Source organism: Plectropomus leopardus, chromosome 2 (assembly GCF_026936395.1).
Source record: "Plectropomus leopardus strain MGB_pleo_1.0 chromosome 2, ASM2693639v1, whole genome shotgun sequence".
Taxonomy (NCBI): domain Eukaryota; kingdom Metazoa; phylum Chordata; class Actinopteri; order Perciformes; family Serranidae; genus Plectropomus; species Plectropomus leopardus.
The window spans coordinates 620,505-647,722 of NC_142177.1; the positions used below are offsets into that span (position 1 = coordinate 620,505).

General features: G+C 43.2%; 1 protein-coding gene across 7 annotated transcripts in view; it reads right to left on the reverse strand.

Annotated features, from left to right (window-relative positions):
- The window catches only part of plekha6 (pleckstrin homology domain containing A6), a 151,695-nt gene that overhangs the window by 93,426 nt on the left and 31,051 nt on the right, over positions 1 to 27,218 (reverse strand). For 3 of the 7 annotated variants that reach the window (XM_088082460.1, XM_088082473.1, XM_042497942.2), the window contains exons 1-2: positions 8,859 to 9,024; positions 1,706 to 1,789 (exon numbers count right to left, since the gene is read on the reverse strand). In XM_088082460.1, coding sequence (XP_087938586.1) covers positions 1,706 to 1,789; positions 8,859 to 8,890 — 116 coding nt within the window. In that variant the 5' untranslated portion in view covers positions 8,891 to 9,024. Of the gene's footprint in view, positions 1 to 1,705; positions 1,790 to 8,858; positions 9,029 to 15,859; positions 15,997 to 27,218 lie in introns of those variants that run through there. The other 4 variants (XM_088082478.1, XM_088082468.1, XM_088082464.1 and 1 more) reach the window with 4 other exon arrangements.

Genomic DNA, 27,218 nt, shown 5'->3' on the forward strand with positions numbered 1-27,218 from the left:
ATCCCATGTGCTTGTCATGTTGGAACTGTAAAAATAGCTGTGGTACTTAGAGCTGTGGTGTTTGTGATTATTGTGACAGCTTGTGAGTGTTTGGGACTGTCTGTGTGTATGCTTGGGTTGTCTGTCTGTCTTTCTGTGTTGCAGGGGCTGGGCGTGGCTTCTGGGTGCTGGAGCATTGGGCACACTCTCTCACCTGCGCCTCATCTGCAATCATCTCCTCACAGTTTAAATACTCCGGCTTCACCTCTCCTCGGCGCCAGATTATTGCCAGCTTCACATGTAGTAGATCGGCCATCTTAGTTTGAGATTCTCTTCGCTTTTTTGATTCGCTCTTGTGCTTTTTGGATTTTTGCTCATTGTGCCTTTTTGTGTTTTTTCCAATGCCTCTCGTCTCCAAGCCCCAGCGCCTCACCACCTAGCCCCTCGCCTTTGTGTTCAGTCACCGTCTCGGGATCTTCACCACCCTCCACCTCACCAACCTCATCTGCCATCGCTGCCTGCACTATCACCAGCCTCACCTGCCATCCTTGCTCACATGGTCCCCGGCTCCCTTCCCCCACTACCATTCCCTTCCATTACATTATTCTAATTAAAAACATTCTTTGTTACTCCTTAATCCCGTCTGAGTGTTTGCTCGTGGGTCCTCCCCCATCCACGGATCCCACACCACCACAACAGCCATCTTATGCGGTCATGCCCTAAAATTGCAAGTTTCTGGTTGTCAGTCCAAAGTGAGATTAAGAAAATATTTGGAATGAGAAATATCATTAAATCCACATCATTTTGTACTGGGTTCAGACTTCATCTTTGAACGTAGGTTCAGGTACATTCTTTGCATTGCTTTATATGCTGCACGCCAGTTTCACAAAAATGGTTAAATAGAAGCCCTGCAGTCCGTTGACTGGTCAGTAAACATTCTGTGCTCAGAGCTGAGCTGTGGCTGCTTTTCCATATATAAGTAAACACTAACTATAAAATGAAAGGATGTTATCAGCCTCTAGCAGCAGCTGGAGACTGAGAAAAAAATCATTAAATTCACTGGGCCGTCTGTCGGCAACTCTCAGGTGGAACGTTTTCGTGTAATGTTACTCAATGCATTAGATGAAGACATGAACCCATCAACACACATTAAATTTCAAATTTATGACAAATTTAACCACCCCATCTGTTTTTATTGTCTCTCTTGGAGGACATTCATTTTCAGTGTTGCGGATCTTCAAGCATTTTAAAAATGCATGACAATGTGACCTGCATATATTCTAATCTTTACTTGGAGGAAAAGAAAAACAAAGACCATGCTGGAGCTTTGTTCCTGTTTGCTCCAGCAGTACTAAACCCCTGCTCTTGCCTGGCAAAGACTAAATGTACAAACCGCAAACCATATTATTTAAGAATATCCCACTGAGAGAGACTCTAGCCTGTTCTCTTTTGTTCTGGAAAATGTCACCACGGAGCCCAGTTCTGAGGATGATAAACACTCTGTATCACAGCTGAACAAGGAAATACGGCGAGTGCTGCTGGAAGGAGCAGTGAGTGACAACAACCCCGACCACATATAGTAGTACTGTCTGTGTTAAAAACGGTAAAGGTACTACATCGAAAGCTGGCAGAATGTTGCCTGTTGTCGAATAAATCTAGGATTTGTGGATTGTATGTGTGCAGGTAGGTGTGAATAAATGTAGCATATTACTGCTGGTAAGCTTACTGCAGAAAGGAGTGTATTGTTGAAGGCTCTTCCAGCTGGATCGGGCTCACTGCTGGTCCAGCTGGTCCACTGGGGTCATGTTGACTGGAAACAGACACAAAGGACATGGATCAACACAATATGTAAAAGATGTCAATCATAATTCTCTCTTCAGGAGGCAAGAATAAATATAATTACAATTTACATTTTTCTCTATTGCTTTGGTTTATATCTCCAGTGGGAATTAATATTCTCACAACAACATGTGCAAACCCCCAAAACACTGGACACTTGTTCTTAACAGACTTGAATTTCTGATTCCTTCCAACAAATTGCAAATGCCTTAGCACATCTTTGCAAATGGGTAGATACAATTATTAACAGTTTGCACAATTACCAATTGACTATATCTGGCTGATCAAAACTGATGGTGTTAGTATGTTAAATATTTAGACATAATTCCATTGTGTAAGTCAAGTCAAGTCAAGTCAAGTCAAGTCAAGTCAATTTTATTTACAAAGCCCATTATTACAAAACCAACACAGTTAGCCTCAGAGAGCTGTACAGAATACAACATCCCTTTGCCCTTAGACCCTCACATCGCCTAAGGAAAAATTCCCCAAAAGAACCCCTATAACGGGGGGAAAAAATAACAGCAATAATAGTAACAAATGCATTACAATAATGATAACATGTAACATTACTAAATGCACTCTATGATAGCATGCTATGTTATGTGCAAATATTGTGGGTGTCGATAAAAGTCCCATGCATACGTATATTGATAGTGGAGGAGTGACTCATAATAATAGTTGTAGAAGGTCACATCAAGCAGGATCACGGCATCAGCGCAACCAGGATCCACAACACAGGCGTAGCCTCTGACAGGACCACAGCAACGGCAAAACCAAGACCATGATCAGGGCGAGCCGGGGGTAAAGTATTAGTGCAGCCACAGCAAGAGCACGACCCAGGGCAGGGTCACAGCACCAACACAGCTATCACAACAGTCAGGCGTAGCCAAGATTGCAGCCAGGATCCAGGAAAACTAGGAAACAAGGGACCAGGAATGTTCCAGAGAGGCAACGGAGCTCAGTGTATCATAGAAAGTCCTGAGCCAGCTCTAATTATAAGCTTTATCAAAGATGAAGGTCTTAAGTCTACCCTGAAAGGTGGAAACGGTGTCTGCCTCCTTGACTGAAACTGGAAGATGGTTCCATAAAAGAGGAGCGTGATAACTGAAAGCTCTGGCTACCATCCTACTTTTGGAGACGTTGGGAACAACAAGTAGCCCTGTGTTTTCAGAGCGCGGTGATCCTGAGGGTTGGTTGGGAACTATGAGCTGAGACAGATAGGATGGAGCCTGACCATTTAGAGCTTTGTAAGTAAGGAGGAGGATTTTCAGTTAAATTTCTGGATTTTAAAGGGAGCCAGTGCAAAGAAGCTAAAACAGGAGAAATATGACCCCTTTTCTTGGTTCCCGTCAGAACATGTGCAGCAGCGTTGTGCACCAGTTGGAGAGACCTAAGAGATTTGTTGGGGCAACCGGATAATAGGGAGTTACAGTAATTTAGCCTAGAAGTAACAAATGCATGTACTAATTTTCCAGCATCTGTTTGGGACAGGATATGTCTAATTTTTGCGATGTTACACAAGTGAAAGAAAGCAGTCCTAGAAGTTTGTTTTATATGGGAGGCAAAAGATAGATCTTGAGTGTTCGTGTTCCAGGTTTTTTGTAATTGTTGAGGATATGGTGACGTAAAATATGGCATACTACGCAGCAGCAGAAATGAGTTCAGAGTTTGACCCTAATGACCAGTCACTGAGGACATCACACACTCAGCTGATCCACCAGCTGATGTAACACCAGACACTGCAATCTCTGCCTGCATCAGCTCAGTCCTCCCTTAATGTACTTAACAGTATGCAGAATCCTCAGCTAACTTCAGGGCTTCCGACTAACATGATGCTGTTCTGTAAGCCACAGCTCTGAACATGTGTGTGAGTGGGTGTGTGCGTCTTTCATTTGGCATTTGGCCCAGTTTATGTATGGACTGTCTGTGTGGCCTTCTCATGCACATACTGTACAGTCTTATCTCTTTTTTTACACACACATGCACACACATGCAAACAAACACACTTGTGAAGTCCCTTAGTTTTTGCAAACAGGCCTTCTGCTTTCTGCTGATGGCAGTATGGTTTCTGATAAATAGTCACAGCAATCAAGTCATTGGTTTGAACTGAATCATCTCTGACTTTCTGAAACATAATCACAACACAATAGAGTAAAATCAAATAAAAAAAAGCATGTTCACATAGCCTACAACAATTTTGTGTTTACATATACTGTATATAGTTCACATTTTTGAAACAATGAAAAGCATTTTGCAAAGTTTTTTTTTCCCAGGCACATTATATTTTCCTACACTATCTGCTACTGGCAACTGCAGTGCTAAATCATTTTCTGGGGTTCAGTTTGGGCACCTTAAAATACTTGGTTAAGGTTATAGAAGGATGTTGGCCTCAGTTAAATACTGAAAAAGTCAATGCTGACTAGGCTCCCAACACTGCTGAAATATCTGTTACAGTGAATTGCGAGAAAGACTCATCAAAAGAAAAGCCAGGATATTAATAACTGATAAGGTCCATTGACATATTCAAGAAGTTGTGCACCTCCTAGTTGTCTGAGCTGGTGTCTTACAGTGCCCTGAACCAGTGAGTGATGCAAAGTACAACAAGCCATCAACATTGCCCTTCACAGAAGATGTTGGGATCCCTCATTGTTGCCTCAAGAAAATCTGCAGAAAGTGCCTTTACAGGTTGAAGGAGGAGGCCTTCACTCAGAATTATACTCTTGCTGAAGACATTCTTGCACAAATCATGGTGTTTAATTAAAAACTCCTGGAGAAAGTTCCATGAAGATGTTGCCATGGAGTTGTTAAGGACTGAACAAAGACTGTGCAACTATTTCAGATAAACTGAAATCATGGGTAAAAAGAGACAGAGAGGTTTCAGTCCTACTCACACCAAGCATTGTGGATGCTTTACCACTACTTGGTAGTAAAAGAACCAAATGTAGTGTACCTGTACATGCAGGGCAGTGTGGAGCAAAGCTCCCTGAGCACTAGAGTCAGTGTCACCACCACATTATGGTAATTGTTCAGCTTTATACAGTACAAAAATGAAAATAAATGCCCTGTTCTTTTAATGCTTGTTGCAGTCAGGTCAATGTGTATTATGTTAATGAGGGGGGATTTAAAAGTGACATCACTGTCCTTTTAAAGTCCCAATAGTTTTTGTTTGGTTCTTATAAGTCACATATTATGAATGTCTGCCTCAACAACAATAGAATCAGGTGGGTGTGTATCACATTCTGAGGGGTGTATAGGAAAGCTAAAGTGACCTGAATTTTTTTTCAGAGTTATTCAATCTTACTTCCGTAGCTCTAGGACCTAGAGAAAGGGTAGTCCACCTAAACCACCGTCAGGCTTGTTTGGCGAAATAGTCTGGCAGGACCATATAAACCAGTATGTGTGTGTGTGTGTTTGTGTGTGCCACCCAGTGTGAGACACATTCTGGCATGGTGATGGCTGCCTGCTCAATGATAACCTACAAACCTACATAGAAGCAACTATTGAATAAACTGAACACATCGAGCAGCGGGATGTGCATACTGTATCCGCTGGAGGACAAACAGGGCAGCTGCACAGCTCGAGACTGTCAGGATAGTCTCCCACATCTCAGTTAGCACATGTAGCAAGCCACAACCCTGCCAGATGTTTTAACACAGTCATTCCAGCAATGATGAAATGAGCATCGTATTTTGAATTTACAGCCCCATCTTGTGACAACAGAAGGTAAGCCTGATGTGGCACAATGTAAAAATCATCCAACTTACATGAAATTTACATGGTGCAGTCTATGACATACAGCAACATAGTTACGGTACACAATTTGCAATATGTCTTTCTATTATGAGCCATTTTCAGGCATTGTACTTTAACAAACTCCTCCTGGAAATTTTTGTGGATCCACTCCATATTTGGGAAGTACAATCTAAAGACCTGGGCAGTGCTACATGGCAAAGTTTTTAAGGTTTTGTTGAATGGCGTGGCCATGGCAAGGCGTCAAATTTCTATGTTTCACAATGACACAGGAAGTGGTCACTTGTTACTGACATTTAGATGTCTCTATATATCAAGATTCTTATCAATATCATAAAACTTAGCTGATTGGACCGTAGTACATAACAGTAGCTTCCTGTGTCTATCAAAACAACAAGTATAAAAATACATTAAAGGCATGAAAAATGTGGTGGCTGGGGGTGGTGTTGGGGGGATACAGTGAGCTGAAACAAGAATGGACACTGGAATACAGCCATTTCGATGTCAAAAACATTTACAGTGCAAACTGGATGATTTAGCACCGTCAAAGTACATAAGGATAAATGAAGTCTTAGTAACCTTGGAGGATGGGTAGAATGGATTACAAGATCAACATCTTTCCACCATGACATGGTTTACAACATAAAACACCCTTGGTAGGCGATCTGTAGACATTTTTAACACATGGCCAACAACCATCATCATTCCAACCATTATAATTATAATTTTCACTGTCAACATCATCATCATCACCATCACCAACAATCATTACATAAATATATTAAGAATAACCACCAGCCTCAGTACTCAGATTGACTCTTCCCCTGCTGTGCATTCAAAACAGAAATAGCTAAGAGGATGAAGGAGTACTATGTGTTACTCTTAATAGGGGAAAATCTCATCTGAGAGCCAGAAGGTAAAAGCTCAAATTCGCAGAATAAGTTGTTGGAGTTGTCGGAAAGGATGGCTTTAGCATTTCTTCCTGTCTGCTTGAGGCACTGGTCAGATAACGAACTCTGCTGAACACCCAAGATACTATTTACTACTCATTTTTAATCTATTTAGATCATTTTTGAACTTGGTGTTGAGATTTTCAAAGCAGCAGAGAAGAGAGAAGGTCAAGACAAACAATTAAGATCATCAGGGACTCGTTAACATGAAACATTTAAGTTTCCTAAGGTAAGACAGCGTTGATGGCCTTTTTTGTACACAGTGCCTCAGTGTGTCACTTAAAATTCAGTTTATTAACCACAAAAATCCCAAGATTTTGGATAAGTGGATATTGGACTTCCTCACATGTGGACCACACAGAGTCATACCTCCTCTACATTAATGCTCAACACCGGAGCCCCCCAGGGCTGTGCGCTCAGCCCCCTCCTGTTCACACTGTACACTCATGAATGCACATCACGAGAACTCTACTGTTTTCTTTTCATGGAAAAATGCTCTGTCCCTCGTTTGGGATCATCAGAGACTGCCTGTCAGCTCTGCTCTGACTGTCCCGATCTGATTGTCTCAGCCTGAGAGTGGATTGTCTTTCAATCAAGCAGATCACAAATCACCTTAGAGATGAATATGGTTGTGTCTTTATATTGTTTTATCTGTTCTGTGATGATGATTTGAAAAATTAGTATGTGTTACATTGAAACTTTTCGTGAATTTTTAATACAGTGTGCAAATATTTTGTTTGATTTGTGCCTTAGTTTATACCGGGAGGAAATCACCAATCCTGCAGAGTGGTGCACAGAGAAGAACCTACTGTTCAACGTCAGCAAAATCAAGGAGCTGATTGTTGATTTTAGAAAGACGGAGGCAGAGAAACACACCCCTGTCTACATCAGTGGCGCTGAGGTGGAGCAGGTGAACAGCTATAGGTTCCTTGGAGTTACAATCACTGAGAACCTATCTTTATCACACATCACCACCCTGATTAAAAAAAGTACAGAGAAGGCTCTGCTTCCTATGGAAACTTAGGAAGGCTAAATTCCAGAACAAAATGCTGGTTAACTTCTAAAGAGGAGCAATAGAAAGCATACTGACTTGAAAAATCACCAACTGGCATGGTTTGTGCACTGCCCAGGACAGGAAGGCTGTACAGCGGGTGATTGAAACTACCCAGAACATCACTGGGTCCCATCACAAACTGTGTATGAAGATGAACGACATGACAGTTCCCCCAAAGTGTAACTTTTCGATCTGGATCGTCTGCTGGTGTCTGACTATAGTATAGGTCATAAAGCCTGGCAAGTGAAGCGGTGACAGTGGTCCAGTTAAATGGCCCAATCGAGCTATAACCGCAGCTCCACTACACTGTGCATGGAAACATACTGAATGTTGATTCTCTACTGAACAATCAAATGACTGCAGTGTGTCTAGCTCCACCTTTTGGTACCAGATGTCTGTGCTAGTTACTCTAAGCAGAGGCAAAAATGGGGACGGGTCCAAAGGTACCATCCACAACTTTTTACAACGGAAAAGCAAAAAATTGCATACCGAAACGCATACCAAATATCCACTTTTAGCTTCTGAAGCTTTCCCCCGAAGAAAACTATGAAATGTACATACTATAATGTAAATGAATCACATCAGTCAATAACATGTGATGCTGTTGAAAGATCTTCCAAAAATTTGTAAGTAGACCTTGAGTTCCTTTTTTTTTAACTGGTAGTGAAAAAAGTAATTAACATTCCCACTGTATTTTTTTGTCAAATTGGTGTGACTTTTTCTAATTAGATTTTTCTTCAAATATTTTAGCCCTACATGTGAGTATTGTAGGTAAGATGATCAACTTCTGCTAAAAAGATGTGCCAACTATAGAAACCAGTACTGCATCACCATTATATGGCATACTCATTGTACTGGCTGACTGTCAGGTAATGTGTGGTGAAGTTGAAAAGAAGAAAACATAAAGGAAAGGAATGTATGTCACCAGCAATATAAAAACAAAACTAACAAAACACCTCTAAATTCCTGATCCTGATTTAGCACTGCACCACTGTAGAAGACACCAGCCAGACACACAACACCACACTGAGTCACATGGTTCAAGCACACACACACACACACACACACACACGCTATAACTAAAAATCACTGTACACAAAGCACACATAACAGCCATACATACACAGCAGAGCTTATGGCTTCCCTGTGTGGCACTGCATTGCAGTCATGTCTGACCTCCAAGCTGTCCACTCCTCCATCAGCCTCCCCTCCTCCTCTCCATTTCCTCCTCATGTTGTCCGTACTCTAGCCCCGCGTGTCACTTCCTCCTTTCTCCCTGCACCTACCTCACTCTTCTGTCCACACGGAACTTCAACATCCTCCCCTGGATCAGTCATGTAACAACAGTGCAGGAGACAGTAGGGACAGACGGATGGATGGAGGGGAGATGGAGAGACAGATAGAGAGGTAGATAGCAGCTGGACAGATGGAGCAGAGAAGAGAGATACACAGTCCTCTTCTGTCTCCTTCAGACCGCATGCCTCTCTCTCTCTCTGCTTGTTTCTTCACATGTCTCATCCTCCCTCTCCTCTCTCTCCCTCTCTCCCTTTCTCTCCCCCGCACAAACACACACACACACACACACACACACACACACACACACACACACACACACACACGCACGCACACAAACACTCACACACATACACACACACACAGAGTTGCTGCCTAAGAACTGCAACACTCAGCTTATTCAGTCCCCTCAGTCTGGTTGATATATGCTCTATCTCTATCATGGGCTTTCTCTCTTTATCTCATTTGCTGTCAACCAACCTCCTTATCTCTCTCAATTTCAATTTTTGCATATATATATATATATATGTATATATATATAGTGTTGCCAAAGCATAACACATAAAATAAACATTACACAATAATATATCAGTTTGTATATAGATTAATTTTAAAAAAAATGTTAAATTGTGTCTGCAATTGTGTCTCTCTCTGTCTGTCATTGAATGTTTGTCAGGCCAGTGCTCAACAGAAACAAACCACTCCTGACCACTCCTATGGTCAGGAGTGAATGCCTGATCAGCCGATCAGCTGGAGCCATGCAGTTGGGGTTGGGTGAGGGTAAAGGACAGTGCACTTGTGTCAGTTTTCTGTATCAGTCCTTGGCTTGGAGATTAAGATATGAGGTAAAGGTAAGAAGTACGAAAGTAAGAAATAAGGATGAAAGGAACAAAAAATACAAAACAAATTATATAATTTTTTTCTTGTGTACATTTTTAAAATGTTTCTCTGGATTTTAAATGACAGGCAAGTCATTTTAAAAATTAAAATCACTGTCATCATCATCCCTGCATTGTCATCATTCTTTAAAATTAGCTTAAAATATATTTTCAAAAATGAAATTGGCTTAAGGTTTGATTATTGTTGAATTGTAAACAACACTGAGCTACCACCTTATCGTGTTGTCCCAATGATCCTAGGAGCTCAGTTGTTGGGGGATCACGGTTACAAGCAGCTGAAATGAGCTTCCTTCGTAAGGTGGCTGGGTTCTCCCTTACAGATAGGGTGAGAAGCTCGGTCATCTGGGAGGAGTTTGGAGTAGAGCCGCTGCTCCTCCACTTTGAGAAGAGCCAGATGAGGTGGCTCGGACATCTAACTAGGTTGCCTCCCTAGTGAGGTGTTCCGGGCACATCCCACCCGTAGGAGACCCCAAGGAAGACCCAAGACACGCTGGAGAGACTATGTCTCTTAGCTGGCCTGGGAACGCCTCGGGATCCCCTAGGAAGAGCTGGACGAAGTGGCTGGGTTTCGCTGCTTAGGCTGCTGCCCGCGTGACCCGACCCCAGATAAGCGGTAAAAAATGGATGGATGGATAATTAAACAACATACTATAAAGTGTAAATTCAGCAAGAGTGGTAGGTTAGTGTGTGATCCTTGGTCAATTATGTTTAGACAGGTAAAAGACAAATGCACAAACAGGCATGTGTTGATTATATTGTGAAAAAAAAAAAATCAGTCACTGGTATTATAGGTATTGGTTTTCATATCAGTGTATCCCTCATGTTTTACTCGGTGTGACTGCTGCATGTAGGCAATTGATGTGCAGTAAAGCATGCAGACTACAGTACAATTATTCATAGTGCAAACAGCCGTGATTCGTATCTGAGCCATCAAGGTTGTTCAAGGGGTACTCAAAACATGTGTTCAGGGTTGGCAGTTCTGAGCTAGTTCTTACTGCGCAGAGTCAAACAGCATCAATGGTCAGGTGTTAATGCCCCTCCCGAACATCACAAATAGAATGTAATTTTGTGTCAAACACTGAAAGCTCATAATAATAAGAATCAAATCCATGACAGCGTCACAACTACATTTGCAATTTTAAATTGCCCCTGCAATTTCAATGCAAAATTAATAAATCAACAAAACAAAACACCTGTAAACACTACAGCATGCACTGCAATTGTTTTAGGAAAGCTGCAGAGAAATCAGACATTTCACGGCGTAACATAGTCTGTAGATGTCTAAAGAAGTCACTTTCTACCTCTGATAATTTGGCTGTTTCAGATACTTTTTGTCTGTCTGTCTCACTGCCATCGGACCATCAGCTGATTGATGCACAATAATGAATTGCTGTGGAAGCACATATGACTCAGTTGTCAAACACTCAGCTATATTCGAGATTCAGAGTTGTTCACTGCATTTGGTTCGCCGCGGCACTATTCTTATTATCATTGTCTGTCAAAACATGGTTGGAATTCGTTCTATTGAAATTCTATCAACTAGGTCTCATATTTCAATCAAGGAAACGTTATTTCCTGATCAATATTATTGTTTTATCACCCCGCCATATCTTAAGTGTAAATATAATTTACATGATCTGATCATGATACATGATAAAATATGAATCTGAAGCATCCATATATACAAGGTACAAGGTACAAGGTAATTTTATTGTCATTTTTGTCATCTTAAACGTAGTCTAAGAAGAAATACATTGGTCTGTGTCTAAACAGATTAAGAGATGAGATGAGTGGATACACAGAAAGAGACACTCAAACACTTAGCCAGAGACAAGCCAAGTTAAGTCAAGTCAATTTTATTTATAAAGCCCATTATTACAAAACAGGGTTTGCCTCACAGGGCTTTACAGCATACGACATCCCTCTGCCCTTACACCCTCACATCACCAAAGAAAAAACTCCCCAAAAAGAGCATCTGAAACGGGGGTAGAAAAATGGAAGAAACCTCAGGAAGAGCGGCAGAGGATCATGAGGTATCCCTCTTCCAGGACAGACAGATGTGCAATAGATGTCGTAAATAAAAGTCAAACTACAATAATGACAAAAAGAAAAGAGAAAGAGAGAGGGAAAGAGAGAGGGAGAGATGCTTGACTTGACCTTGTAGAAGGTCAAGTCAGGCGTAGCTTCAAACAGGACCATAGCAACGGCAAAACCAAAACCACGATCAGGGGGAGTCGGGGGTAAAGTATCAGTGCAGCCACAGCACAAGCACAACCAAAGGCAGGGTCACAGCACCAGCAAAGCTATCACCGTGATCAGGCGCAGCCAAGATTGCAGCCAGGATCCGGGAAAACTAGGAAACAAGGGAGCAGAGATGCCCCAGAGAGGCAACGGAGTTAGCGTAATGCAGTAAACAGACATAAGTGCATATGTAGGGAGCAAGAGAAGGAAAAGGGAGCTCAGCTCAGTAAGTCCCCCTGCAGATTAAACCTATTTCAGCCTAACTAGGGGCTGGTCCAGGGAAACCTGAGCCAGCCCTAACTATAAGCTTTATCAAAGAGGAAGGTCTTAAGTCTACCCTTAAAGGTGGAAACGGTGTCAGCCTCCCTGACCAAAACTGGAAAATGGTTCCATAAAAGAGAAGCGTGATAACTGAAGCCTTTGGCTCCCATTCCACTTTTGGTGACTTTGGGAACCACAAGTAGCCCTGCGAGTGCAGTGATCTTGAGGGTTGGTAGGGAACTTTGATCTGCGACAGATAGGATGGAGCCTGACCATTTTGAGCTTTGTAAGTAAGGAGGAGGATTTTAAATTCAATTCTGGACTTTACAGGGAGCCAGTGCAAGGAAGCTACAGCAGAAGAAATATGATCCCTTTTCTGGGTTCCCGTTAGAACACGTGCAGTAGCGTTCTGCACCAGTTGGAGAGACCTGAGAGATTTATTGGGGCAACCGGATAATAGGGAGTTACAGTAATCCAGCCTAGAAGTACGGAAGCCCTAAGCAGACGTGTTTTTTTTTACAAGCCGTTTTCTCGATATAACGAAATATTATCTCGTTATAACAAGATATTATCTCGTTATCTCGAGAAAACGGAGTTTGTTTTCCTGAGATATTATCTCGTTATCTCGAGAAAACGAACTTTGTTTTCCCGAGATATTAAGTCGTTATCTCGAGAAAACGAACTTTGTTTTTTGGTTTGTTTTTTTAAACTTTATTGAATGAACGTCAGACGAAGAAGTGGCGGGTGGATGATGTGACAGCAGGTGCCGTGCAGTGTTCAGCGCGGACAAATGCGTGCAGGGGCGAGAACCTGCACGTACCAAAAAGCACCGGAGCAACAGTATAATAATCTAGTTAAGATTACTGATGAATTTGGGTGATGTGTTCCTGTAATAATCATCTTACCTTGCGCATTTGTCCGCGCTGAACACCGCACGGCACCTGCTGTCACATCATCCACCCGCCATTTCTTCTTCTGACGTTCATTCAATAAAGAAAAAACAAAAAAAAGTTCGTTTTCTCGAGATAACGACTTAATATCTCGGGAAAACAAAGTTCGTTTTCTCGAGATAACGAGATAATATCTCAGGAAAACAAACTCCGTTTTCTCGAGATAATGAGATAATATCTTGTTATAACGAGATAATATCTCGTTATATCGAGAAAACGGCTTGTAAAAAAAAAAAAAAAACACGTCCGCTTAGGGCTTCCATATAGAAGTAACAAATGTATGTACAAATTTGTATTGCACCTTTCTAGTCCTCCAACCGCTCAAAGTGCTTTCACACAACTTGTCACATTAAGCCATTTGCACGCCCATCCACACACTGGTGGCTAAGGCATTCATGCACACATGGATGGCACAGCCAGTAATTTGGGGTTTGGTAACATCATGCTAACTGGAGGACATGGGGATCAAAGCCTTGATCTTCCAGTGAGTCTATGATCCACTTCCCCCTGAGGCACAGCCACTATGAAACATAATTTATTACATGACACATTTTGAGCGCTGCTTGCTGTTCTCAGTGCTGAAACATTTGAATGAGACTTGCAGCCTGTTTTCTTCTCCTGTTCTCCAAAACTAGCTTGCCGGACAACATGACTTCACTGTATGTTTTCTTTGGCTTGCTTGGCTCAATAAGTGACAATTTTCGATAGGATATGTTAGCTTTTTTTTTCATATGTGTCTCCGCGCCTTATAGAAAGCAGGCCAGAAGCCCCACCCACCACCAAAATTTTGCTGTCTATTTTTCTTTCTATCTTTCTCTCTCTAATTCTACAGGATTGGAAGCTGCTGTCAAGTGGTTGACAAATATTTTAATATGGTGATTAACTGAAGACAAAAACTACATCTGTGTTAGTGTTATGCAACATTTTTTGTTTTTTTTTTAATCTAAATTAAATATGCTGATGTGGCTGTAATATATCAACATAATGATTAAGATCATTTGTTCGCTAACAAAAATATTCATCTAATCCTCCAAAGAGAAATTAAAGAAAATAAGTGGATTGCATTCTGCTTCTCAGAGTCTTATTTCATACCCTGCATCTCTTTCTCTGTGATTGTCCAACATGCAGCGTGCCAGCTACCAGAGAGACACAGCTCAGTGCCAATACTAAGGCTGAGGTCCAGACAGACTTGAAAATTTAGCCCGAGCCCCTAAACTGCTCATGACATAGAGGCCCGACCCAACAATAAACCTGACTGAAATTCATCATTTGAAGCCTGTGCCCCAGTCTAAACCGGAAATAATGCTGTAAGACACACACACAGTAGCAGCAGCCGCTAAACGCACTTATTTTACTTTGTCCCTGTCTTCTTGTTATCATATTTCAAGTCAAAATACTCCCACAGCCCAGCCCTCCCATTCTCTTCTGAGATTTTAATTAGCTCCGTTTTTGCTATTTTATGCCTCAGTTCTTCCATGGCTGACACTGCATCAAGTCACAAGGAGGGAGGTGTGAGTTGTGTGTGTGCGCGGCCTAATTGACAGCTCAGGAGTGATGAAGGCGGGGTGTGTGCGATAAAAAGTGACAGCTTTACCCATAAAAACATAATGCTCTCTAGTTATGGTATTTGGTATTCTGAGATTTTTTTTTCAATTTCTGCCTCCACCACAATGTAGGTGAATTAAATTTAGTTTAGTACATTAAATAATTGTAATGCAATAAAATGATTAACAGCCACATAGCCAAACACAACAAAAACTGACTACATGCTTATATTCATTATACAAAAATAGGAATTAAGCTGTAAACATGGTGATGAATTAATCACATACAATATAATCTTACAGTCCAACAAGAGGAATAATAAAAGAGAATCAGAAACTGGAGAGGAATTCTTGAATGCACAAGTCCAGATCAACCAAAGTCCTGAACACATGGTATATGTTTTAAGTATAAGCAACTCATTCATATCTTGCATCTATAAGAAAATGCATCGTGTTCACAGTAAGACCACAATATTTGCACTCAAATTATAAAAAAATCTCATCTTTTACGACATAGGGAACATTAAGGATCAACAATATTGTTGCCCTTAATCCCTTTAGGTTGTCAATCAAATAAAAAAACTGGAGCATCTTCACCTGGCCATCATACTAAAATCTGATAGTAAACACTGTAACCTCAGAAACTTTAAACACACATGGTTTTAAATATCACAGAAAGGAGTCAAAAAATATTAATATAACATGCTATAAATTTGAAAGGTGACAAATGTGTGTTGTCTTTATAAGCGTGGGGAGCCTTATGAGTGACACACACACACACACATACACACACACACACACACACACAGTTCTCTATCCTGTGGTCACACCCCACAGACACAGCTATATTTAGTCCTTCACATCAGCAGCAAGTCGGGCTTCAGCTGCAGGTTTCACACACGCAATCGCACACACACACACACACACACACACACACACACACACACACACAAATCATCAGCATACACACACTGAAGCGTGTCTCCCTCATCAGAAACTGAACACAAAGAGAGCAGAAACTGGAGATCCCTCCATCCTTTCAGCCCCTCCTTCTCTTCCTTCCATGTTCCAAATAAAAAACATGTGCAGCGCTGCTTACCTTCTCTCACCATCCCTTCACTTTCTTCGTTTCTCTTCTTTGTAGCTTTCTCCACTGCAGTCTTCCTGTCGGTAGCAGCCACCTACAACATGCTGGGGCTTTACTGGTATCGGCCGATCTGCACAAAGCCACCCTGTCTGGTGAAAATAAGAGAGAGAGGAAAAGAAAGGAAAAGATTCAATCTGCATGTGAGCAGAGAATCGAAAGAAAAAAGAAATTTGAAACCTCCAAGGCTCCAGCAACAATCACCCCTCCCTTCCTCCTCCTCACTGCTGTCTACGTCCATCTACCTCTCTGCTTCTCTCCCTCATCTTCCACTAATTCAGTTAGTACGCAAGTCAAAACACTCAATTTTCACATTTTTTCCTCTTTCTTCCTTATCCCTCTTTCTTCCTTCTCCTTCTTCCTTTTTTCCTCCTTTGACCCCTCTTTGTCTAGCTTTGTTTTATCATTTTTATGCAGTCTAGGTTTGATCAGGGTGGAGTGGAGGAGAGAAGAGAAAGGAAAAAAGTCATCTTTCCTGTATTTTCACCACAGTCAATGAAGAAACTTTTGTTGAGTTTGCATGGCAGAAATCCTCAGGAGGCACAGAAATATCAGCAGCACCGAGTGTGAGCTGTAAGTAAACAAGAACCCCAGGCTCACTGTCGGCACCTCTATATAGGTGTACCAGGCAGTTGCTAAGGGCGACTCAAGTTAGTGAAATGTGTGTCAACTATTCATGAGTAAAATTGTGCAGCAATCAATAGCAGTAACTGCAGGCTCCTAGGATCTTAGGTGATGCTTTCTGTAAGCGCAATTAATTGTTAAGATGTGTGTCACACTGCACCTGCAGTCACCTTTCTCCCCCACCTCCCACCAGCCAAAGGCAGCCTGGCCAGCTGACACCAACTTTGTTTGTCTTCCAGAAAACAAAACAAGACATACCATATGCATGATTGTGAGGATAAGGGAGCAGGTGGCATGTCATTATAGCTGGATGTGAACAAATGAAGAGTTTCTGAAAAGCCATGGCTGGTTTGTTCAGCAAGCAACGATGTTATGTTTTGTTTCTGTTGGAAACTTTCTTTTGGAAGCAAAAGAATGTCAGCTTTTGTCAGACACAGTGTTAAAGGAATGAAAACACATGTAAAGAATCCTTAGCAACCATGAAGAATTAGCTGAGCTTGTATAAACTTTTCATGAACGGAAAAAGCTGGACATGAGTTAGTCTTCACAAAACTGTGTTCATTTCTGAAAGCTAAGCTTTATTTGCTCTCCAGTCGTTAAGTCTCAGTCCATTAGTCATATGTGTTTGATGCACAATTACAAAGGAGAAAGTGGTGTATAGAAAGATTTGCACTGGTATTATTTATTTTGAAGAGCTGAAATTGTATTATTATATACCAGTCTTGGCCTCTGAGCACTGACTATATGTCCGCTTCAGGATTGATTTTAAGATCTTATTGATTGTTTTTAAAATACAAAGTGGTCTGGCCCCTCATTATATTATTGAGCTCATCAGTGTCAATATACCAGCTAGATCACTGAGGTCATCAAACAAGCTGCTTCTCATTGTTCCAAAATCTTGTGTAAAAATGAAAGGTGACCGAACTTTTGCAGGGGCAGCACCAAAACTGTGGAATAATCTATCTCGTCATATTCGATCAGCCCAGACTCTGGAGAATTTTAAGTCATTGCTCAAGACCCACTGCTTCTCATTGGCCTTTGACCTATTTTTATATTGTCCCAAATAGTACACAAGGGTTTGGATAAAGTTTCTTTGATGTTTACAAAATGTAAGTTGATCATTGTTATTCTCATCAAAAGCAAGAGAGAGCGTAAGAGAGAGAGTAAGAGAGTAAGTTATCTCCTATTGTGTGTATATTATTTCTTTTCACATACACATTAGGACTTTAGAATACTTACAGTCTTTGAAAGCATTTTAGATCTCAGTGGCATGCGGGAAAACTTCAAAACACACATCACACATCAAAACCTGTAAACCTGTAAGTATTAGTAGTGTAGTGCCCCCTAATGCTTGGAATGCCTCAATAGAGACAAAGTTAAATGTTCACAAAATTTAGTACTTCAGTTCAGTTCAGAGCTTTTATTGTCCTTCAATGAGAATTTTGGTCTGCAGTACAAACAATATAAAATTACAATAAACAGGCACACAGAGCATCATAGTAGCACACAACCAAACTTGATTAAAAGCAGTCCTGATCAACAATAAATCACAACACAGAAATGTCAATAAAAGGAGCGATCACAGTCATTTCCAACCACAAAAAGTCTTAAAGTGCGACAGAAACAGTGCACTAAGAATTGTGCATGTTTATTATGTTGATTGCACATGGAACAAAAGAAAATTGATGCCTTGATTTGTTCTCGCTCTAGGGAGCCTTTATGTCCTTCCAGAGAGAAGAGGGATGAATTCCACTAAGAGCGGGAGGTCAGAGCTGGACATGAGCGTGCCTTCTGTAAGACTTGTCTGTAAAAGATCTTTTTGGACAAGTGTTTTTTGTTTTTTACTGAGAGGTTCCCATAAAATGATATTAAACAAAAAGTTAAAATTGACTTGATAAAAGATCTGTGAAATAAAACCATCAAAGTCTTGTCAACATTAAAAGAATTAAGTCTGCGCAGGAAATGCAGTCTCTGCAGGCCCTTTTTGCAGATTTGGACCAAATTTAAGTCAAAGGTCAAGCTTTTATCAATCACTGTCCCTATGTACTTGTAGGACTTAACCATCTCTCCAATTGCACCCTTAATTATGGTTGGGAGAGGTGGCTGTAAGGTTTTCCTAAAATCAATGACCATATCCTTAGTTTTTGAACATTTCATTTGAGGAAATGGCTGTCACACCACTCCACAAATTCTGTTACAACTGGCCTATGATTGACCTCTTTGTCCTGAAGCAGACTGTGTTGTCAGCATATTTCAAGAAATGCCTGTCAGTGTGGTGACTCCTGCCAACATTTACATTAAAACTGAACAATAGATTCCGGCATAAAATGTGTGGCTGGATTGTATTAAAAGCTGAGGGGAAGTCTGCAAATAAATGTCTAGCATGAGTTTTCGTACCCTCAAGATGCTTGTAAAGAAAGTTAAGTAGAGTAGTGGTAGCATCCTCCACTCTGGCTGAGCAAATTGCATCGGGTCAAGCAGGTCCTGCACTTAAATTGTTAGGACTTTTTTGACCAATCATTCAAATAATTTTATTACCAGTAAAGTAAAAGCTATTGGCCTGAAATCATTTAGCTCCTCAGGTGATTTGCTCTTGGCCACAGGTACAACAATGGACTCCTTCCACAGTCATGGGACTTTGCGCTGAGTAACAGATGAATCAAAAATATCACTGAAAACATCATATTTGATCAGCGCAGACTTTCAGGAGTTTTCCGGTAACCATGTCAGAACCTAGGAGCTTCCTGATATTACATTTACGAAACAAGGATCTGACATCAGGGGCACTGACGTAAGTGGAGAAGTATTAGAATCTTCACTTCTCATACCAAACAAATTGCTATATACATTTGAAAAATCATATTCATCACTGAAGTGTAAGTGAAAGTCATTTAGTGCATTTGCAAGCTCTGAACCATTGATACTAATTGGTCTGAACACCTCTTATCCTGACCTGTCCTGGCTTCCATGCCATCCCACACTACCCTCAGGTCATTGCTGTGAAATTCCTCCTCTACTTTACTTATTAGCTTGTACTCTGTCTCTGTCCCCACCGTGTAAGTCGGCTTTATGTTTCCTATGTAGTGCATCTTTTACTGCACTATTGAACCAAGGTTTGTTATTAGGAAACACCCTCATATGTTTAGTGGTGATGATAGAGTCCTTTAGATAACAAATGAAAGGGGATATCACCTCAGTCCTCTCATCCAGATCAGAGGAGTTAAAAACATTCCAGTCTGTACGTTGTGATAATGGGCTTTATAAATAAAATTGACTTGACTTTGCCTAACTTTGTCCTGTTTGAGGAGTGCTCTGTAAGTACACCAGGGGTAAGAAGGATGGTATTGTGATCTGAGGAGCCGAGGGTTGGGGGGCCAAGCTACATGCTTATAGGCACCTTATATTGAACCATAAGATAACTCCATGGTTTTATTTAATCTGGTGAGGTAAGAAATATACTAGCAAAAATTGTTAATTGTAGGTACATTTCTGTCAGAATTTTAGTCATATTTCTCACTTGGTTGCACTAGCTCTGCCCACCTGGAAGTCAGCCATTTTGTGGGTCTGTTGTGTATTTTATGCAAGATTTTCTTTCAACTCTTCTGAGAGGTTTCATCAAATGTGTTGGAAATTCAGGTGATAAAACCCTCTGACTAATGTGATAATGAACTGCAGAGGAAGGATCAATAGCTTGCATGGTGTATAATAGGTTATGGGAGAACATACCATTTTAGGCATTTTACAGATAAGGAACTTGAAAAAAAAACTCCCCCTAGAGGAATTAACAGATCCATGTCAAAGTTGGGCAGGAGAAACCCTAAACCAAATGTGAAGATTTTGTGCTGCTAGGGCATTGCGGTGAATTTCAATGTTTCGACATGACACAGGAAGCTGTTTTACCCTCACTTTTCATTGTCCAATCTACCCAAAATTTTGCCTTCTGGGTAGGAGTGCAAGCTTGAAGTGATTTTTATATCCATATTAATGCATATTTATAGCGCCACTTACTGACAACAGCAAGTCAAAGACAAATATCAGTTTACATTAATTTTTCATGGTATGGTCTATATGATAGAAAGCAACGTGACATGTAATTAGTGTAGATTCTCTAGCGCCAAGTGCTAAACAGTCCAAGGAGGAAATACCATCCAGCTCCTACATGCAGTGTCTGACTTTCATGAAAATGCACAGCTGCATCGCTCTTGTTTCTGGCAGTCTCACTGGGGGCAGAGCAGCTCTGCATGTCAATCTCCTTGGGCAAGATACTGAGCCCCAAATTGCTCCAGATGGCTGTTCCATCCATATGTGAGAAGTTAACTGTATATCACCGGGGCTTTGAATATCTTGGATGGATGAAGATACAGGAGATGGAGGTGGTCTGCAGAAGGCTTAGAGGCTACAACTCATGTACCGCCCTACTTACACTTTGTCTTGCTCACCTGTCCACACAATCTATTTTTTCTGCGTGGTATCTGGCCTGGCTAATGGTGGCTGCACACTACAAGGTAGCTCATTTATTATATACCCCAACCACATCATTCAGTGCCTGCAGGGGGATGCCAAGGCCTCCCCAGGCCTGATAGAAAATCCCTCCAGCATGTTCTGGGCATGCTCCAGATCTCCTACCCATTGGATGTGCCTGCAAAACCTCTACAGAGAAGCATTCATGGGGCAGCTTCTTCTGATATTAATGATGGAGCAGCTGCCTAAAGTTGAAGTATCTCTGGTGTGGCTCCTGAGAGAGGATCTTCACCTGTCTCGAAATATCATCTTGATTTGGTGTCAATATGAGTTCAGGAGTTATCATGGTTTATGTCAGGTTAGCCAAGCCTTGTGTAGTCACTGTCTGTGTGTTGAGCAGGCAGTGCACAGCAGGCTCATCAGAACTTAATTTGCTGAAAAAAGCTGCCTGCTATTGTTGAAAATAAGGCTGGTGAGACTGAACTAAACTGTAACTTGTGGGTTACAACCAAAACAAAAAGCTGTAGGACTCTAGGAGAAGCTCAAGGAATCAAATCAAAACAAATCAAACTGTATTCATAAAACACCTTTCATTCATTTATGCAGCCAAAAGTTCTTCACTGAGTAAGATTAAAACAGCACGGAAAAAGAAACAGGTAAAAACAAGCAAACAAACAACAAACTAAACATTATAACAGTAAAGATGAAATGTTTAAAATAAATAAAAGTCCAAAGCACAAATAAAAAAGAGATAAAATAGTAGAAAAGACCAATGATTAGACATAAAAACAGACAACAAATGATGAGACACCATTAAGTAAAAGCCAGGATAAAATGTATGTTTTGAGGTTTCTTTTAAGAATGTGTACTGTAGGGAAAATGCAAAGATGGGGTGAACTCTACACATACAGTGCATATACAGACAATTGATCCGTCATTTATATAAAAAAATGTAATTTAATTTGCAAAGCTTTAAATATTTAGGCTACTATACGGAATTTTCCTAAAAAAACAACAACAATACATTGAGTCATACAGGAGTAATCCTTCTCAATCCTCACTGATGAACCACTCGGTGTGTGGTGGTGTGTGTTTTATTTATTTATTTTTTTTCTGTGTTTGGGATATATATCAGAGCTTGTACCCCCACAGCCTTCTGCTTAGGTTGGGGCTTTATAACAAGGTCACAACCAGGTGCCAAAACGACAACAGCAGCCACCCATACAGCACCAAAGGAACACAAATATGGCGGGGGTAAACACCAAACAAAGTGAATTTAGGCTTGGATGCTTTCACTTTCACTGTGTGTATACAAACAGTAACTGATAGTCCTAAAGGAAAGAGTTTACATTTACACACCACAAGTAAATAACAGTCTCTATACATACTTACAAACACACACACACACACACACATGCGCACACACACATACGCACACACACATGCGCATGCACATGCACGCACACACACCTAACATAGCAACATAATATTAAGCAGTAGTTAAGTCATGTATGAGTTAGATATTGCTACCAGCCCTTTTTATCTTAGTTTCTCCAAAATAATGATAGTAATCATCACATGTATCTGTGTGTGTGTCTGTGTGCTTCTGTCGCTAGCTTCTGTTTGTGAGCATGTGTTGATGGCAGTGCAGCCCAGGAATAGCTCATGCATGTACATCCACTCTATAATCAATGTCTTCCCATCATAATTTGCTGAAAGACTAGCTGCTCCTTCATAGCTCTCTCCACTGCTCCACAACCACTCAGTCTAAATATACGGAGAGGGAGGGGAGCAAAGTTTTCATGTTTTGATGTCACCAGAAATCTCTAACACACTGTAGCATGAGTTGTGCTGTGAGACTGAGGGTAACACCATGTGGTTAGGATCCTAAACGAGAATGGAGGAATAGCTGATGTAAAGCAATTCCTTTTGTTTCTGTTTGTTTTGTTTTTTTCTTTCATGTCAACTTTTCCCAATATGCATGATTCTGACTTTTCTTTTTCTCTTTTACAATGAACCTTAACATGTTAGTGTTTGCCAGATCATTTGTCTGTCCAGTTTTTTGAGCCAAAGGAAAATAACAGAAAATAACTCAGTTTTTGTAGAAAACAGTTTATACTTTGCAAAATAATGTTACTGTCGTGGTTCCTGCATTCTCCTCCTCCCCTTCACTGCCAGTATTTTTCCATTCACCTCACTCTGACCTGCTCTACCTGCCAGCCACGCCCACTGCTGCAGCCTGCTCTCTCCCACAGCTGCAGCTCATCATCAATCAGTCCAGTATTTAAGACACTCCAACACGTTCACTCACTGTCAGATTGTTCCTCTGCTATGCATGACTCTCCAGCGTTCTATTGCCAGACCTCCTGTTGCCGACCCAGCCTGTTCCCGACCAGCTCTCTGTGCCTGCCACCCCATGTACCTACCTGCCTTCTGTCCCCGACCACGTGCTTCGCTTCAGCGTTCAGGAAATCTGACGGCTCCACTGGCAAAGACCTCCCCGCTCGACCATGATGATCCTCCTGCCTGCTCCTCGACGGTACCGTTGATTTCTCGGACTGTTTTCCCGGCTACGGATCTTCTGCCTGTCCCCGACCACGATTCAGCGTAATCCCCGACAACATTCCCACACGTGTTGTCGGCTCGTTGAGCTACGGGGTTTCCTGCTCTCCAGCCACAGTAGGTTCCTGCTTCGTGTCTTCACTTCGTGGGATTCCCAGAGACATTGTTTGGGCTGAACACCAGAAGAACAAACTGAATATCTGTGAGCTGATTACCAACTTTTACCAACTCAACTTGAGTTTTGGCGTACTGCATCTGGGTTCATACACACCCCGTTTCAGTACAATCTGGCCAAACATGGACCCAGCAGACTCCTACACTCTTCAGTCTCGTCTAGCCCGTGTTGAGGGAATGCTCCAGCAGCACGAGGCTCAGCTCTCCTCCAACGCGGCGGAGGCTTGTCATTCTGCTTCGGTATTGGAGCGAGCATTAACCCTGCTGGCGAACCAGGTTCAACAGATGGCGACCACGTTAACTCAGCACGCCGTTCCTGGTACGAGTCCTGTTCAGCCGGCTCCCAATCCAGCGCCATCTCCCAGTTCTGCTCCTGAACCCCGAGTTGGGGCACCCGAACGCTACGCTGGAGATCCAGAGGGCTGCAACCCATATTTGACCAACTGCTCCATCCTGTTTGCTCTGCAGCCACACACGTTCGACACCGAGGGAGCCAAGGTGGCCTTCGCCATTAATCATCTCACGGGCCGAGCACGATTATGGGGAACGGCAGAGTGGGAGAGAGGTACACCAGCCTGTGTCTCGTTTCAAGCCTTCGCTGATGAACTACGGAAGGTGTTTGGTCCCGTGCCTTTGGGTCCTGACGCCACCGGGGGACTGTTGAATCAGCGACAGGGAGGTCGGACAGTCGCTGATTTCGCTATTGACTTTAGAACACAGGCTCGTCAGAGTGACTGGAATTCTGCAGCCCAGTGTGACGCCTTTCTTAATGGGCTAGCGCCATACATCAAAGACAAACTGGTTTCGTTTGACCTCCCCCATTCGCTTGACGGTCTCATTGAACTGACCACGAGACTGGACAGGCGGATTCAGGCGAGGAGGAAGAAGCAGCGCCTGGAGGGAGGTTCTCACCGGCTTCCTGGTCACCAGCGGGGCTCTCCACCCACCACAGCGCTTCCAGCGGACCCGAGCCAGGGTGGGACGGAACCAATGCAGGTGGGCCGCACCAGGTTGACCACAGAGGAGCGTGAGAGACGATGTCGGGGATGGCTCTGCCTCTACTGTGGGCAAGCTGGACACTTCGTCTCCTGTTGTCCAGCAAAAGGACAGGCTCAGCAGTAGAGAGGGGCATCCTGCTGAGCCGTTCCCAGAACTCTGCCCCCAGTCTCCGTCCCTTGTTCCATGTGCAGCTCCTGTTGGGTGAGAGGTCTCATACCCTCGCCACATTCATAGACTCTGGGGCTGACGTGAATCTTATTGACGAGGAACTCGCTCGTCAGCTGGGCCTAAAGCAAGTCCCACTACCACGTCCCGTCCCAGCGAACGCCCTGGATGGTCACCTCCTGGGAACCGTAACTCATCAGACCACTCCGGTCTCCATGCTCCTGTCCGGTGAACACCACGAGACCATCCAATTCCACATCCTGAGGTCCCCAGAACTGCCTTTAATCCTCGGATACCCCTGGCTTCGTCGTCACAATCCTCACATAGACTGGTCCGCCGGCTCGATTGTGGCATGGAGTTCCCCCTGTCAACAGACCTGTTTGCAGTGGAAAGAGCCTCCTAAGGTGATCAACCACTCCGGCGCCACCCCAGATCTCTCAGGGGTGCCCACAGAGTATCACGACTACGGTGAGGTGTTCAACAAGGCCAGGGCCACCTCCCTGCCGCCCCACCGCTCCTACGACTGCGCCATTGATCTTCTTCCCGGAGCGGCGCCTCCTAAGGGCCGGCTCTACTCTCTCTCCGCACCAGAGAGGGACGCCATGGACACCTACATCAGAGACTCTCTGGCTAGCGGAATCATCCGACCGTCCTCATCTCCTGCCGGGGCCGGGTTCTTCTTTGTGGGGAAGAAGGACGGTTCCCTGCGGCCTTGCATTGACTATAGGGGGTTAAACGAAATCACAGTGAAGAATCGTTACCCCCTCCCTCTCATAGCTTCAGCATTTGAGCTACTACAGGGGGCAACCATCTTCAGAAAGCTCGATCTTCGTCACGCTTACCACCTGGTTCGCATCCGTGAGGGGGATGAGTGGAAGATGGCCTTCAATACCCCCACAGGACACTATGAGTATTTGGTGATGCCGTTCGGGCTCACCAATGCTCCTGCTGTTTTTCAATCCCTGATTAACGACGTTCTCAGAGACTATCTCAACAAGTTTGTTTTCGTGTATCTGGACGATATTCTGATTTTTTCCCGGTCCAGACAAGAACACATCCACCATGTACAGACTGTATTGCAGCGTCTCCTCAAGAACTCCCTGTTTGTGAAGGCGGAGAAATGTGACTTTCATGCTTCCTAAGTTTCCTTCCTGGGTTACATCATCGGCCACAATCGGATGGAGATGGACCCCGCAAAGGTCTCCGCCGTGACCTCATGGCCAGTTCCAGACTCCCGCAAACAGCTGCAATGATTCCTCGGGTTTGCCAACTTCTACAGAAGATTCATTCGGGGGTACAGCATGGTGGCAGCCCCCCTCACAGCACTTACCTCATCCAAGGTTCGATTCCGCTGGTCTCCTGAAGCAGACGACGCCTTCCAACACCTCAAGGGGCGCTTCAGTTCTGCTCCCATTCTCCTCATCCCCGATCCTGAAGGGCAGTTCGTGGTGAAGGTCGACGCCTCGGACGTGGGGGTGGGAGCAGTCCTCTCCCAACGCTCGGGTGAGGATGGGAAGCTGCATCCATGCGCTTTCTTCTCCCGACGCCTGTCGCCAGCGGAGTGCAACTACGACATCGGCAACCGCGAGCTACTGGCGGTCAAGTTGGCGCTGGAGGAATGGCGGCATTGGCTGGAGGGCACCAGGGTACCCTTCCTTGTATGGACTGACCATAAGAATCTTGAGTACATCCATACTGCCAAACGACTCAATTCCCGCCAGGCTCGTTGGGCTCTATTCTTCGCTCGATTCTCTTTCACCCTCTCATACCGGCCAGGTTCCCGTAATCTCAAACCTGACGCCCTGTCCCGCCAGTTCCTGGAGGAGGAGGAGGATTCACCTCTCCCTGACAGCATCCTTCCTGCCTCCCGACTCCTGGCATCCCTCACATGGGAGATTGAGGAACGTATCCTGTCGGCCTTGGAGCAACAGCCGGGTCCCAGTTCCTGTCCCCAGAACCGTCTGTTCGTCCCGGAGGGGTTCAGATCGGAGGTGCTACAGTGGGCCCACTCGTCTCGCCTCACCTGCCATCCTGGGATCACCCGTACTAGGGAGGTCCTGCAACGACGGTTCTGGTGGCCCACATTGGTTAACGACACCAAGGACTTTGTGAACTCCTGTCCAGTCTGTAATCAATGTAAGACCCCTCGCCAAGCTCCTGCCGGTCATCTGCATCCACTTCCTGTTCCTCATCGCCCATGGTCCCACATCGCTCTGGACTTCGTCACCGGTCTGCCACTGTCAGGAGGCAACACCACAATCCTGACAGTGGTAGACCGGTTCAGCAAGATGGCACATCTTGTGCCCTTACCCAAGCTCCCCTCTGCCAA